General features: G+C 35.7%; 1 protein-coding gene across 7 annotated transcripts in view; it reads left to right on the top strand.

The window, feature by feature from the left end:
- The window catches only part of IQCM (IQ motif containing M), a 436,649-nt gene that overhangs the window by 210,130 nt on the left and 209,623 nt on the right, over positions 1-16,896 (top strand). For all 7 annotated transcript variants that reach the window (XM_038558977.1, XM_038558978.1, XM_038558974.1 and 4 more), the window contains one exon: positions 11,091-11,289. In XM_038558977.1, coding sequence (XP_038414905.1) covers positions 11,091-11,289 — 199 coding nt within the window. The remainder of the gene's footprint in view (positions 1-11,090; positions 11,290-16,896) is intronic.

Below are 16,896 nucleotides of genomic sequence, written 5' to 3'. Positions count from 1 at the left end.
ATGAGAATTATCTCCCTATCAGAATTGTGGTAAGACATTGTAAAAGAAAATAAATTTTAAAATAACACTTAGAGGGTAAGCAAAAGATAATTCCTACTGGCTGGTTCTCTCATCCAAGGTTACTTAACCTCCATATATTTGATAGTCACAACGCATTTCCTCCATCTAAGTGTATGTGGTATGACTGTATTGTTTCAGTACTGCTGAAACAAACAAAAGAAGATAAACCTAAAGCCAGTCACCCAAATCATCCTAACCTTTTGGGGGTTGGGGATTTCCAAGGCCAAACCTTCTGAAGTCATGACGATTGTGTTTTCTTTTGATTTTATCACATAAAAGGCAAGAAGGGCTTTGAATTCTGACTATGCTAATTATAGCTTCATGACCTTTGGCAGTCACCTAATTTCTTTTGCATCAATGTATAAAATCAGAATAGTAACATATATCCAATAATAATATTATTATTTTTAAAAAGATTTTATTTATTTATTCGCGGAGACACAGAGAGAGAGGCAGAGACACAGGCAGAGGGAGACGCAGGCTCCATGCAGGGAGCCCGATGTGGGACTCAATCCCGGGTATCCAGGATCAGGCCCTGGGCTGAAGGCAGATGCTCAACCGCTGAGCAACTCAGGCGTCCCAACCAATAAAATTATTTTGAGGATTAAAGGATAAAATATATCTGAAACAAATATTTCATAAAAAATTGCAGCTACTATTGCTATTAATGGATTTAATTATTGTTTCTTCTATGTTGTACAATGCACATCAGTCAATTTCAGAAAGTCTGAACAAAGCAGAAAACAAGAAACAAATAGAGTTGACCATTGTACAACATAGGGGTTAGAAGTGCTGACCCTCCACACAATAAAAAATTTGGATATAACTTTTGACTCCCCCAAAGCTTAGCTACTGTTGACCAGAAGCCTTACTGGTAATAAAAAGTCAACTGACACACATTTTGTATGTTATATCTATTATATTCCATATTTTACAATAAAGTCAGCCAGAGAAAAGAAAATGTTAAGCAAATCATAAGGAAAATACATTTATAGAACTGTAAAGTATCAAAAAAAATCCACATATAAGTGGACCTGCACAGTTCAAACCCATGTTGTTCAGTGGTCAACCATAAGCATTTTTCTTTAAACCTAAGTTTTTCTTTACAACCTAACGTTTAATCATGGATTTTCATTTTACTAGAGGAGTTAATGAATCAGAATCTATGAGGACAGGCCCAAAGCAGGAGTTCCTTAAAAAAATTTCTTAGATGCCACCCTTGATTTAGAACAACTGCACTAATACAATCACTAATAATATTTTGGCATGCTTCTTTTTGGACTTATTTATATACGTCATTTAAAAATAATGTTGCAATCATATAATGCATATAATTTAATGTCTTCATTCTCCTAATATCATTTTTTGGAATCGTAAGCATTTTCTTAAATTATTGCATAATCTTCATAAACATCATTTTTATGATCTCATAATTTATTGATTGGATATAACACAATTTACTCAGATATTTGTTTCTGGATTTCACCCATCATAAATGAAACTATGATTGATATTTTCATACACACAACTTTTCTCAATTTCTATTTCTTTTAGAGGTCAGTCTAGAGAGAATTGCAGGCATACTTTGTTTTGCTGTGCTTCATTTTATTGCACTTTGCCAATAGTAGCATTTTTTTTTTTTCAAAATGAAGGTTGGTGGCAACTCTGCATTGAGTAAGTCCAGTAGTAACATTTTTCCAACAGCATTTACTCACTTTGTGTGTCTTTGTCATATTTAGGTGATTTTCACAACATTTCAAACTTTTTCATAGTTATTATATTTGTTATGGTTCTGTGATCAGTGACTTTTATTGTTACTATTGTAATTGTTTTGGGGCACTACAAACCACACCCATTTGGGATGGCAAGAATAATCCGTAAATGCGTGTGTTCTAACTGCCTACTAACTGCCTGTTCCCCCATCTCTCTCCTCTCCTTAAGCCTCTCTATTCCCTGAGTCACAATACTGAGGTTGAGCCCATCAATAACCCTGCAATGGCCTCTAAGTGTCCAAGTGAGAGGAAGGGTTGCATATTCCTCACTTTAAGCCAAAAGTTAGAAATGATTAAGCTTAGTGAGGAAGGCATGTCGAAAGTCCAGATAAGCTGACTTGTGCCAAACACCCATGTTTTGAATGCAAAGAAAATTTTCTTGAAGGAAATTAAAAGTGCTACTTCAGTGAATACATGAATAAGGAAGCGAAAGTCTAATTGCTGATATGGAGAAAGTTTGAGTGGTCTGGATAGAGGATCAAAGCAGCCACAAGATTCTCTTAAACCAAAGTATAATCTAGCCAGGGCGAAGCCCTACATCTCTTCCATTCTGTGAAGGCTGAGAGAAAGGTGAAGAATCTGCAGAAGAAAAGTTGGAAGCTACCAGAGGTTGGTTCATGAGGTTTAAGGAAAGAAGCCGTCTCTGTAACAGAGAAGTACAAGATAAAGTAGCACATGCTGATGGAGAAGCTGCAGCAAGTTATTCAGAAGATCCAGCTAAGATAACTCACGAAGGTGGCTACAGTGAAGAACAAATTTTCATTGTAAATAAAACAGCCTTATACAGGAAAAAGTGCCATCGTGGACTTTCAGAGCTAGAGAGAAATCAGTTCCTGACTTCAAAGTTTCAAAGGAGAGGCTTGACTCTCTTGTTGGGGGTGAATGCAGTTAGTGACTTTAAGTTGAAGGCAATGCTCATTTACCATTCCCAAAATCTAAGGACCTTTAGGAGTGATGTTAAATCTACCCACCTGTGCTCTACAAATGGAACAATAGATCTTGGATAACAGAACATCTGTTTACAACATGGTTTACTAAATATTTTAAGCCCACTGTTGAAACCTACTGCTTAGAAGGTTTTCTTTTCAAAGGTTCTTTTCAAAATATTACCGTTCACTGACAATGCACCTTGTCATCCAAGACCTCTGGTGGAGGTGGACAAAGAGATTAATGTCATTTTTGTGACTGCTAATATAACATCTGTTCTGCAGCCCATGGGTCAAGGAGTAATTTAGACCCTTGAGTGTTATTATTTAAGAATTACATGTGCGAGGCTGTCATTGTCACAGATAGTGATTCCTCTGGTGGACCTGGTCAAAGTCAACTGAAAACCTTCTTGTAAGAGTTCACTGCTCTAGGTGCCATGAACTGCATTTGTGATTCATGGGAATAAGTCAAAATATTGACATAAACAGGGGTTTAGAAGAAGTTGATGCCAACCCTCATGGATGACTTTGAGGAGCTCAAGACTTCAGTGGAGGAAGTAACTGCAGATGTGGTGGAAACAGAAAGAAAACTAAAATTAGAAGTAGCACCTGAAGTTGTGACTGAACTGTTGCAACCTTATGATAAAACTTGAACAGGTAAGTTCCTTCTCATGGATGCAAAGAAAGTGGTTTCTTGAAAAGGAATCTGATACTGGTGGAGATATTATGAACATTGATGAAATGACAGAATTTAAAATATTACATAAACTTACTTGATAAAGTAGCAGCAGAGTTTGAGGAGATTGACTCCAATTTTGAAAGAAATTCTACTGTGGGTAAAATGCTATCAAATGGCATCACATGCTACAGTGAAATCGTTCATTAAAGGAAGAATCAGTCGATGAGAAAAACTTTATCATTGTCTTGTTTTAAGAAATGCAACCTTCAGCAGCTACCACACTGATCAGTCAGCAGCCATCAACATGGAGGCAAAATTCAGCACCAGCAAGAAGATTACGACCCAAAGAAACTTCAGATGGGGGATCCCTGGGTGGCTCAGTGGTTTAGCGTCTGCCTTCTGCCCAGGATGTGATCCTGGGGTCCCGGGATCAAGTCCCACATCGGGCTCCCTGCATGGAGCTTGCTTCTCCCTCTGCTTGTGTCTCTGCCTCTCTGTGTGTGTGTGTGTGTGTGTGTGTCTCATGAATAAATGAATAAAGTCTTTTAAAAAGAAAAAGAAACTTCAGATGGTGGTTAGCATTTTTTAAGCAATAAAGTATTTTCTTAAAAGATTTTATTTATTCATGAGACACATACAGAGAGATGCAGAGACATAGGCAGAGGGAGAAGCAGGCTCCCTGTTGGGAGCCTGATGTGGGACCTGATCCTAGGACCCCGGGATCACGACTTGAGCCAGAGACAGGTGCTCAACCGCTGAGCCACCCAGACATCCCTAAGCAATAAGGTATTTTTAAATGAAGGTATGCACATTGGGTTTGTTTTTTTTTTAGACAAAGTGCTATGGTACACTTAATAGAGTACAGTATAGTATAAACATGACTTTTATATGCCCTGGGAAACCAACAAATTAATTTGACTCGCTTTATTGCAATATTCACTTTTTGATATTCACTGTATTGGGATGGTCTTGAATTGAACCTGCCACTATCTCCAAAGTCTGCTTGTACTTGTGTTTATCATAGGATAGAAGGTGCTTTTCTTTTTCTGAGTGTAAGGCAGCATGTGTACAATTGAGGGGAAGATGGGTTGCCAGTTTGCTTCTGAGTCTTATTTTGTGGTCAGGTTGCACATATAAGTCAGTCATGGTTTTGACAAAAATTTGTACAGCACTTTTTATTCACTATCATTAACTTGGTATTTTATTGGGCCAGCTTCGATAGCAAAGATGGAATAAGAAGTGTTGATTAAGGCATAAAAGTGTCTATACTGTGGGATCCCTGGGTGGCGCAGCGGTTTGGCGCCTGCCTTTGGCCCAGGGCGCGATCCTGGAGACCCAGGATCGAATCCCACGTCGGGCTCCCGGTGCATGGAGCCTGCTTCTCCCTCTGCCTGTGTCTCTGCCTCTCTCTCTCTCTTTCTCTCTGTGACTATCATAAATAAATAAAAAAAATAAAAAAAAGTGTCTATACTGTATGGTTAGCAAAGCTACAAGCATATGATACAAAGGCATTAGTAACTTCTGTCAAGAAGATTGACAGATTCCCTAGTGTTATCATCTTTTAAAGTGATTTTATGTGGCAGAAATGTTTTTGTTGTCTTTATCATTTTTGTACTGAGGTTGTTATTCAGGAATCCTTCCATTTTCCTCTTCTAGGTTTTACCTACATTATATATAATGGTATAAGCTTCCTTTTTCTCTTGTTAATATCTAATGTTTTCTTAATATTCCTTGTTTGTCCAAAAGTTTATTTTGTCTGATGGGAATTTCATAGCCAGTGGCAGAGGTACCAGGCTGTTTATTATTTAGGACTTATGGCAATAATTTTCACATAATAAGAGTCCATGCCCATGAGTAGGAACCACCACACCTAAGTAAATGACTTGCCTTTAAATGTGATGTTTAGTATGAAAAGTGAGATACAAACTAGATTTTTCAATTACATTGTGGTAGGAAAAAAAAAGTATTGATTCTTACTAAAACTTTATAAATAAATACTTCTATATAAAAGACATTTTGTGTGTATTGGATTATTGTGCTGTTATTTTGTTGATAAAATAAATTAATATGTCTTCTTAATTTCTATAGTATTATTTCTGGTGATTTCTTTATTTTTTAAGATTTATTTATCTATTTCAGTGAGAAAGAGCATTCGGGGGGGAGGGACAAAGCCCAAGTGGGCTCAACCACATGACCTGAGATCAGACCTGAGCCAAAATCGAGAGTCAGACACTTACCCTACTGAACCACCCAGGCACCCTTATTTCTGGTGATTTCTTAAGATCTACATTAAAATTTTCATTAGCACTTTTTTTCTCTGAAGTTCTAAGGGGTTTTTTGTAACCAGTCACATGCCATTTATCAGATGTTTCATTCTAGTTTGTACAAGTATGGCCAAATAAGCTGAAATCTGTAAGTCGATCCTCATAAAGAAAGAAAGCATTTTCTCATATTTTTAATAAAAAATTAATATTTATAATAATATAATTCATTTATTCAGTCCAAGACAATTATATTCTGCTGATCTTGGATCCACATAAAGTTGTCTGTTTGTGGATGAAAAAAGCCACACACAGGAGGTTCATGTTTATGATATTGGTTTAAATTGAGAACCTCAAGTCATTAAGTCTTTTCGTTCTACTAGAAATTTTTAGGAAAATGCATTTCTTTTTTTAAAAAAAATTTCTCTCTCTCTCTCTGTCTCTCATGAATAAATAAATAAAATCTAAAAAAAAAATTCCCAACTTAAAAAAAAAAAAGATTTTATTTATTTATTCATGAGAGACACAGAAGAGAGGGAGGCAGAGACACAGGCAGAGGGAGAAGCAGACCCCATGCAGGGAGCCCAATGTGGGACTCGATCCTGGGTCTCCAGGATCGCGCCCTGGGCTGAAGGTGGCACTAAACCGCTGAGCCACCCGGGCTGCCCCAAGAAAATGCATTTCTTATAAGGCGATCATTATTTTGATATTTCTTGCAGAAGACATAATTTATGAGCTATAAGTTGTATTAGGGGCTTTGGGCAAGTACGAGAGAAAGCCAGAAGCCACCTGTTGAAGATATGACTAAAAGGGTTATGTTTAGTATATACTTGATGTACAACCAACAATCTCAGAGTGGAGAGGAATGGAATCCTCTATTGAGGACATACACATTCATTCCATAAGGACTCAATCATTGATCTCCGTGAAATAAGAACATATTATTCACAATGAGGGCACTGATAAACTTCAAGTTTTAAAACAATTTATCCCATAAAATGTTCATCATGAGTATTACTTCTTGATGGAGACAAGTTACCTCTGAAACAAATAATTTTAAAAATCGATTTGACAGTTATTATATTAGCCTTTGGGTAGAAAATGTAAATATGTATATTATTTTTTTCTAAATATGTATATTAGTTATCTACTGCTATGATAGCATCACCAGACTTAAAACAACAGCTATTATCTCTCGTGAGATTCAGCTGATGCTGCCCAGGTTTGCTTTAGTAGGTACAACTTGTCTGTTCTCCATGTTCTTGTCTGAACCTTTAGAGGCTGGCTAGTTTGTTCCTCAGTAGATATAAGGTTCAGAGAATAGAACTGTTTGAGGCCTCTCAGGCACATGCTGAAAACCCTGGGTGGCTCAGCATTTAGCACCTGCCTTTGGCAGGGTCTGATCCTGGAGTCCCATGATCGAGTCCTGCGTCAAGCTCCCTGCTTGGAGCCTGCTTCTCCCTCTGCCTCTCTCTCTCTCTATCTCTCTCTCTCTCTATCATGAATTAAACAAACAAACAAACAAAAAAAACTAGAACAATATGGCTTCCAGTGGATTCTTTTGGTCAAAGCAATTCACAGAGTCAGCTGACATTCATAGGTGGGTAAACAGATTCTACCTCTTGATGAGTGGAGCTGTAAAAATTACATTGTGAAGATAGAGATATAAGGAAGCTTTAATTGGCCATCAATGCAAACAACTTACCACAGGGTGCTTCTAATACATTTATATTAATAGTATTTTAGTTGCTATATATTTAACTTGAGGTGGAGCTTTTTTAAAAATTAGTTATCTCTTTTCATATTTTGGACTTCGATAAAAAGGGCAGCTCTCAATATAGCTCTTAGTTAAATAAAACTATGGACGATTGTAATGAGTTCAAGGATCTTGGGGCTAATCAGGGAAAAGATGGCTATGAGGTTGCAGTAGCACATAGCAAGCTATATTTGGGCATTACATGGACAGATTTGCATGAGAGGGGTTGTCCTTCAGAGCAGAAAACCTTCCAGAGATAATGACATAGAAACACTACCCAGAAGGGGAAGAGGGAAAAGGAACTCCCACAGGAGAGGGGGGTCAAGGAGAGGGCTTACCTATCTGGGTAATGTCACTCAGCAGCAAGATGGGGAGTCTCTGGGTCGGAGAGTTCTGAAGAGCAGCAGTGGATTGAGGTCTTTTACAGCTTATCTTATCTATGGGTAGCAGGTGTTGGTTGCAGTTTTGTGTGATATGCAAAGCAGGCAGGTTCTAAAAGGCTGAAAATATAGTTTTTGGGGGCAATATAAAAAAGAATTGGATGTCTAAGAATTTTGAGTTTGGATCCAGTAGGCTTTTAAGCTAATGGTGCTAGCCTGATGTAAGAAGTAAACATTATACAAGAGTCATCTTTGGTTTATTTATAGAACTATGTTAAACATATTTTACCATTTCTAGCATCCCTCCGTTTAGATAGCGAAGAAGAAAATCTTTGGTATGGTCTTGCAGTCATCTGGGACACCCAAAAGATAGGTTAAAATACATCATAATAGTTTGGGATTTGAACTTTGGGAAAACAATATTGGAAAGAATTCTTAGAAGAGCCAAAGTATGAGCAAAAGTCATAGATGTCTTTAGAGTACAAAAAAAAAATGTAACACAGCTACAACAACATTAAATATTAGGAATACCAGATTTTGCAAGAAGTATATCAGAAAGAACAAAAAAATAATTACAATAAAGGGAATATTTTTGTGGTATAAATAGCTTTTGTTTTTTAGGCAAACTATATTGAAGGCACTAAATGATTTTTTGTTAAATAAAGAGCAGAGTATGGATTCAAAACTCAGGCTGTCAATGTAACAGAAAGCAAATCAAATTCTAATCTTACTCTTTTCGTATAGAACTTAAATAACATTTTGTAGTCAAGGATCATTCTCTATTTTATGATTGAGCTCATCAAAATTGACTTAACTTGTTCAAAATTTGATATATTTTATAGCTTCTTTTTAAATCTATTATTTGTACATATAAATCATTTTACATCAAGCCCTCTATAAATTATTCTTCAGCCTCAAGTTTCCCTTTCCATTATTTTTAGCGTTCCAGTTATTTAGAAGCATACTATTGATCAAAGTCTGTATGTCTAAGGCCTAAGATAACATTTTTTTTCTTTTTAAGTTGATAAAAACAGAAAAAAAAATCCATCATTTTATAAATGTTTGCAATTCTTCATAATTCTTTTACTTAATATAGTTCTAATCACTCATATTAACTATAGCTTTTAATCAAAATAATTAATTTCAATTCTCTCTCATTCTCTCCTTTTCACTCATACACTTTTCACTTTTCACACACTTTGACTAAGAACTCTGTGACATTCAAGGCAACTTAAGAGACCAGCAGAGCTCTTGTGCTTCAACAATACATATCACATACCACTTTACAGTCATATACATCCCTTTAAGATTTATTTCTCTTTTCTTGTTAGAGTAAAGAACTTAGGGTATAAACTTGGCTCACTTGGGTATTTCAATAACACTTTTCTTGGGATGCCTTGGTGGCTCAGCAGTTGGGCATCTGCCTTCAACTCAGGGCTTGTCCTGGGACCAGGATCTAATCTCACATCGGGCTCCTTGGAGGGAGCGTGCTTCTCCCTGTGTCCATGTTCTGCCTCTCTCTGTGTCTCTCATGAGTAAATAAATAAAGTCTTAAAAAAAAAACCCTCTTATTTCTTCTGAAAGAAAGAAGTCAGGAACTTAGAATTCTTTAGATTTCACTGCAGGTCTTGAAACTCTGGACAGCCAGAAGTAATCATTAACATTTTATCTACATTACCAGTTTATCTCCTATATCAAGGCCCATTCATAAAAATTGGTATATTAATGAAACAAAAATCCTCTTAGAAGGCAGAGCTCTCTTCTAAGCTATACAAAATCAATGTTAATTTAAACAAACTGAAAAATTTGCTTCATTTTCTTTATCTTTTCTGGATAGCTTTGTCTAAATGGGGTATTTCTCCAGAACACAAAATGATATAGTTTTGACTCATTAATATAAAAAAGTTTTCTTGGGGATCCCTGGGTGGCTCAGTGGTTTCACGCCTGCCTTCGGCCCAGGGCGTAATCCTGGAGTCCCAGGATCGAGTCCCACATCGGGATCCCTGCATGGAACCTGCTTCTCCCTCTGCCTGTGTCTCTGCCTCTCTCTCTCTGTGTGTCTCCCATGAATGAATAAATTAAATCTTAAAAAAAAAAAAGTAAAAAAGTTTTCTCAAGAAATGGAATGAAAGAACCAGTCACAGATACAAAAGAGCTGTAGTAACGAGAACACTATACAGAGCTAACTTTTTTTCTCTTGCAAGGAGAGTAAGAATTTTTTTCATTTACACACACAAGCATGAAGAGAATGAACAGACTTAGTTCTACATCTTTAACCATAGGTCAAAAGTAAATATGGAACACAGTTTTCTGTGCCTGAGCAAATTTCACTGATCAGTTGTGGCTACTTGGGAGTAGGAAGGGAGTCAAAAAAGATCTCTAAGAAATACTTGTTATAAATGTCTCTTGATGTGGAGCTGATCTTCATTCTAGTGGGAACAAAATTGTCTTTTAAATATTTTTAGCTATACTGGTGTTCAAACAACATATAATATAAGGCAATATCATTAACTTCAAGGCTTATAATAAAGACAAATGAAAAAGACTGAGCTGGGATTCCCTGTCATCCACCATCTACCACCCAACAGAGACTAGATGTGTGGGTGAAATAATTAAAATTAGACTCCCAACATTTTAGTCACTAAGGGAAGAAAAATAATGCCCATTGTACAAAGTAGAACAGGATTTCTCAAGAACCAGCCCGATGTCAGGGCTTGTCATGATTTCCATCATGGTCGCTTACTTCTGTGATCCTGTAGTCCATGACTTCAGCAATACACTATCATGCCTTTTGATTGAGAGTGTTTGGAGAATAAAATCACTTTTCAGATGATTGGTAAACAGAGTATCAGTGCCAAATAATTTTGAAGTAGTCTTTAGTTTAAAGTAGCTTCTGGGATAGTAAAGTTATTTTGACTAACTTGTTCTGTCATATGAAAATATTTTGTTCCTTAAATATTTTATATTACTCTTTTAAATAGTTACGGATAAGCTTTGAAAAATTTGCTTTCTTTTGGATTTCCTTTCTTCAGAAGTTTCATTATATATATGTTATATTAATTCTGGCATGTTCAAACTTCTTTGGAAAATCCTATTGACATGTTCAGGTGATGTATACATGAAACCTATATACAAATTATAATACATTTCCTATTTTAATACATTTAGCATTAAAATGAATTTAAGACTTTTAAGAAGTGGTTATTTTTCTTATTAACTATAATAAGGAAGTTTTATATTTATATTTTATTTTTAGGATAAAGTCTATTCTAAGTAAAAGTGGGAAGCTTGACAATAAAGTTAAAAGAATTGGACCACACATAGAAATCTTCCAAGTGTTCCGGGAAAGGACCAAATTTGTAAATATCAAAAAAGTCGTTAAAATGGTCATCCTAATGCAGGCCTATGTCAGAGGATGGCTTGAACGCAAAAGATTCCAGAGAATAATGGTCAAGGTAAAGCATGGGTTAAATATAATGTATATAAATTTTCTTATGTAGATTTTAAGCAAATAGAGTTTTGAATAGTTGCCTGGTTAATATATCTATGGTTTTTCTAAATAAAGTTCTGACTACATTCTTTGCATTGAGAAAATGCTATGAATTATCTATTCTGCTGACAGTTTCAGATTTTGTCAAACTAGAGAATCTGAACAAAAGGCCTGGTTTAATCCTTAATTCAATAGTTCTGGGACCATTTTTATTCTAAGGCTGGCACCGTCTGTTCTTGCATTAATTTTGTTTCACCGTTTTGTTATCTGTTCATTGTCTGTATAAAACAACTTTGCTCCACTTCCCACACTCCTGGATACTCTTTATAGTGTAAACATTTAACTCAAAAAGAGCTCTAGACACACCCACACACCTGAGCAACTTTCATAAGCAGCAATCTTGACTTTCAAAATAACTATCTAGGATCTATTTTGTCTGGCAACCATTAGTTTATTCTTGGTATCTATGAATATGTTTATGCTTTGTTTTTTTGGTTCATTTGTTTTGTTGTAGATTCCACATAGAAGTGAAATCATGCAATATTTTTGTCTTTTTCTGCCTAACTTATTTCAGATAGCATAATACCCTCTGGATTCATCCATGTTGTTGAAAATGGCAAGATCGCATTCCTTCTAATGGCTGAATAAATATTCCATTGTATCTATCTATCATCTATCTATCTATCATCTATCATCTATCCATCATCTATGTATCAATCACATCTTTATCCACTTATCTATTGATGGACATTTAGGTGGCTTCTATATTTTGACTATTGTAAATGATGCTGCATTGAACATAGAGATGCACAGATATTTGAATTAGTGTTGTAGTTTTCTTCAAAAAATTCCACAAGTGGAATTGTTGGATTGTAGGGTAGTTCTGTTTTTAAGTTTTTGAGGACTTTCCATACTATTTTCTAAAGCAGCTGTGCCAATTTACTTTCTTACCAATAATGCATAAGGGTTCCCTTTTCTCCACATCCTCATTAATACTTGTTATTCCTTATCTTTTTGATAGTAGCCATTCTGACAGGTGTGAGGTGATACCTCATTATGGCTTTGATTTGCTTTTCCCTGATGGTTAGTAAAGTTGAGCATCTTTTCATGTACCTATTAGCCATCTGTATGTCTTTGGGAAAACATTTATTCAAATATATTCTGCCCAAATTTTAATTGGATTTTTTTTGAAATTGAGTTGTATGAGTCCTTTATGTATTTTGAATGTTAACCCTTATCTGATATGTCATTTGCAAATAATTTCTCCTATTCGTTTCTCCTTTTTCATTTTGTTGATGGTTTCCTTTGCTGTGCAAAAGCTTTTTAATTGGAGGTAGTCCCATTTGTTTATTTTTCTCCTGTTGTCATTGCCTAAGGAGACAGATCTAAAAAAGTACTGCTAAAACCAATGCTCAAGAGCTTACTACCTGTGCTTTCTTCTAGTTTTATGTCTTCAGATCTTATTTAAGCCTTTAATACATTTTGAGTTTATTTTTGTTTATGTTGTAAGAAAGTGAATCACTTTCATTCTTTTGCATGTAGCTGTCCAGTTTTAACAATTAATTTATTGAAGAGACTGTCTTTTCCTCATTTTATATTCTTACCTCCATTTTAATAGATTGTTTGACTTTATAAGTGTGGGATTATTTCTGGGCTGTCTATTCTATTCCATTGATCTATATGTTTTGATCTCTACAGTTTTGTAGCATAGTTTGAAATCCTGAAGCATGATACCTCCAGCTTTGTTCTTCTTTTACAAGATTGTTTTGGTTATTTCGAGTTGTTTGGTTCTGTAGAAATTTTAGGATTATTTGTTCTAGTCCTGTGAAAAATGCTATGGCTATTTTGATAGCGACTACAATGATTTTGTAGGTTACCTTGGCTGGTATGGCCATCTTAACAATATAATTCTTCTAATCTATGAGCATAATATGTTTTTACATTTATTCATGTCATCTTCAATTTCTTTCATCAGTGTCTGATAGTTTTCAAAGAACAGTTCTTTCATTTCCTTGGTTAAATTTATTTCTAGGTATTTTATTCTTTTGGATGCTCTTGTAAATAGGATTGTTTTCTTAATTACCTTTCTGATATCTTGTTATTACTATAAAGAAACATAGCTTATTTCTTTATATTGATTTTTTAGCTTACAACTTTACTGAATTCATTTGTTAAATCTAATAGTATTTGGGTGGAGTACTTTGTGTGTGTGTGTGTGTGTGTGTGTGCCTGCTTGCTTTAACAAGAGAGTGGGAGAATGTCATGGTCACTTGCACTTGCTGGTCCCAGCCAAGGAGTAGAGCAAAACTTCAACCATTCATGCTCACAGGCTTTAGCAAAGGACCAGGAGAATGTTGTGACTGCTCACATTCATGGGCCCCAGCCAGTGCCACCATCATCCAGCCCCACCAGCCTTAGCAAGGCATCAGGATGGCACTAAATCTGCACATACCTTCCTGTGCTAGCTGGGTGAGGGAAGAATGCAAAAGTGGCATCTTCCAGTGTCTCCATCTCTGAAGAGAGTCCCACCTGTCCCCTGCCCCTTCAGTGCATGCTGTAAGATTAGCAAAGGAATCCCTTTCACATATAGTATAAGTGCTTTTCAAATGGCTGCCTTTGTGCTGTGTCCTGGGATGAGTGAGACTGTAGGCGAGCCTTTTAGAAGGAGAATTTCTTTTCCCTACAGCCCTCGGTGTCCCTTGAATGTAGGCCCTACTCATTTTGATATGATCCTTTTATCTCTTGTAGTGGAACAGTTCTACTGGTTTTCTTTTTCAGAGAGAATTGTCCATATGTAGCTGTAGTTTTGGTGTGTTTGAGGGAAGAGGTGAGTTCAAGATCTTCCTATGTCACCATCTCAGACCACCCCCTATACTACCTGTATTGATGAACTATCCTACCATCCATTGTCCAAGCTATACCTGGAGTTTCCTTAGACTCTTTTAACTTCCTCACTTCCATATTCAATTTATTATCACCAGTAAATTACTTGTGTTGCTCTTCCTCTCTTTGTTTCTTGTCACAACTTCTACTTATCAACCCTCACATGGAGAACTACAGTTGTCTCCTAATTATTGTCCTTGCTACATACCTTCTAATCTGTCACATCCAATTAAGGAAATTGCACTCTGATTACCTTATTCCATTTCTCATAATCTTTTAGTGGCCCTATTTGCCTGTAGGAGATGGTATGAATTCTCTAAGATATACATATGACCTCCCTGGTATGGCACTTGCCCACTGTTCATCTTCATCCCATTATGCTTCCTCACTCATACCCTGTGCTTTAGCAAAGCCCAAATTCTTTAATTCCATGACTGTTTCCTATTGTATCTTATGTTCTGATGTTGTTCTCTTAAGCTGGAATGCTCCTCCTTCTTAATCTTCTGATAAACTCCAACTCATCTTTCAAGATCTTTCTTAAATATATGTACTGAGACATTGTCCCTGGTCCATCAAGCAAAAATTATCTCTATTCTTTTGGTCATTATTGTGCCCAGGTATCTATATTGTGATCTTTGTTTACATGTCTGTCATAAGCAATACAAATAAGTTAACTATTAGGGAGTACATGTTATTTTCATATTTATAGCACCACATTGCTGTTTTGGCACATAATATACAATCCTATTATTTTAAATATCTGCACTTATTGTCTGCTTTTTTCTTGTTTATTTAGTTGTTTGTATATGTTTACATGGTTTCTGTTTTGTTTGCTACTGTGTTCAAATGCCTAGAATAGTGCTTGGTTCATGGTAAGTATTCAACAAATATCTATTGAATGGCTGTTTTAATTCAACAAGATATAGTTATAGAAATTCACCAGGGTACTCTAATGACTTACATTTATATATGGAGAGAAATAATATATAAGTATATATGTAAGCATATAAAATATATATTATATATCATATGTATACATATGATTATGTATTTATATTATGATTTAGTTAAATTATAGCATTTCCTGCTACTGAAGGGAACTATAAAGTCATCCATCACCTCTGGGAGAAAAATGAGTCTAGTAAACTTAAAGAAAAAGAATGGGCCCAAGATCATGATAAAAAGGAGATACTGACAAGGAAAATGTATTTCTATGTAGAGATAGAATTTGAAATGAAAAGAATGGGAAGCACTTTTAAAGAGTTGGAGCCAATATACACTAGATTGTTGACTTTGATTTGGTTATAAAATTTGCTATGGTCATTGCTTTTCTTTTTTGTTCTATCCCTGGTATGGTGCTTTGTATGTTGGATGGCTGCTATGTTTATATGGTTAATGTTATCTTGCCTGCTTTTGAACAGCTAATGCAGCAGGCCTGTGATGCACACATTGTCAGGTTCCAGGGCCATGTCTATGTGCAGGGTTGTTGTTGGGGGAATTCTTGATAGACTTTCTGCTCTAGAGGCTGCACAGAAGTCACTGGATAATTGTCAGTATCCTGGCGATCCCTCTGCTGGAAAATTTCCATAGTCAAATTGTTTGGCTGCTACTTCAGAGCTTGTAGTTGTAGACAGTGTCTACTAGAATGTCACTTTGAGCTACCTCAAGAGACTGTACAATTTCCATAATTTCCAATGAAATTCTCCAGTTTGGGTTTATTTAGAAATAATGAAGCAACACTGCACTATCATATCAGTCATAAAGGTACTATAGAGATTGCTGCATTTAACTATTAGCATTATTTATTTCCACCATTCAAAGTGTACTTTGCCTTTTAAAAACTCTGTGTTATTTGTTTGCATGTGTTTTGGAATAAGTAGTAATGATCTAAAAAAAAAAAAACCATTTTTTTCTCATTGTGATGCCTTGAAGATTTTACATAATTTCAATATTTATCATTTAAATTTTAAAATTCTAGTCTTTTTCCAAAAATGCTGAAATTCTAGGGCATTTGAATAGCTGATAGTTATAATAGGAAAGTGTTCAAAATTATCTCTGAATAAATATTTGTTGAATAAATAAACTCGGAATAATTCTGGAAAAATCTGAGTTTTAAGGTTACCATAACAATATCCCATGCATAGGCCAGTGGTCTTTAACCTTTTGGAGGTCACAGAAGCCTTTGAAAATTTGATAAAGACTGGATTTCCTCTTATTATCTCAAAATGCAAAACAGAAACAATAAGAAAATCCTGAAATCCATCCATGGACAGGTGACCCCATGACACAGGTGACATTGAACAGAAAAGATGTATTACATAAATGTGTTAGCTCCTAGTTACCAGGAGAACTATGTTCATTTATTTAAGATTACTTAAAAAGATTTTTGATAACAGTTACTATGTACTGAATCCAGTTTCGTATTTGTTATGTGATTTCATAGAGCATCTAGTCTAGAGAGACATGCAGATAACTGAGGAAGTGTTAGGTACCATCGGAGAACTTAGAAAGAGTATTTAATTCAAACAGCTGTGTCTGGTGTGGGCAAACAGCTGTGTTTGGTGTGGGCTTGGATAGTGCCAATACATTGAAATCTAGAAAATCAGGAGTAGTTATATTTTGTCAGATAGACCCCCATAGACTGAGAGAGTTGTAGGCACAGTGAAAGACAATATCAGTGACCACAGGT

This window comes from Canis lupus, chromosome 15 (assembly GCF_011100685.1).
Source record: "Canis lupus familiaris isolate Mischka breed German Shepherd chromosome 15, alternate assembly UU_Cfam_GSD_1.0, whole genome shotgun sequence".
In the NCBI taxonomy this organism is placed as follows: domain Eukaryota; kingdom Metazoa; phylum Chordata; class Mammalia; order Carnivora; family Canidae; genus Canis; species Canis lupus.
This window is presented reverse-complemented; position numbering and strand designations above follow the sequence as displayed.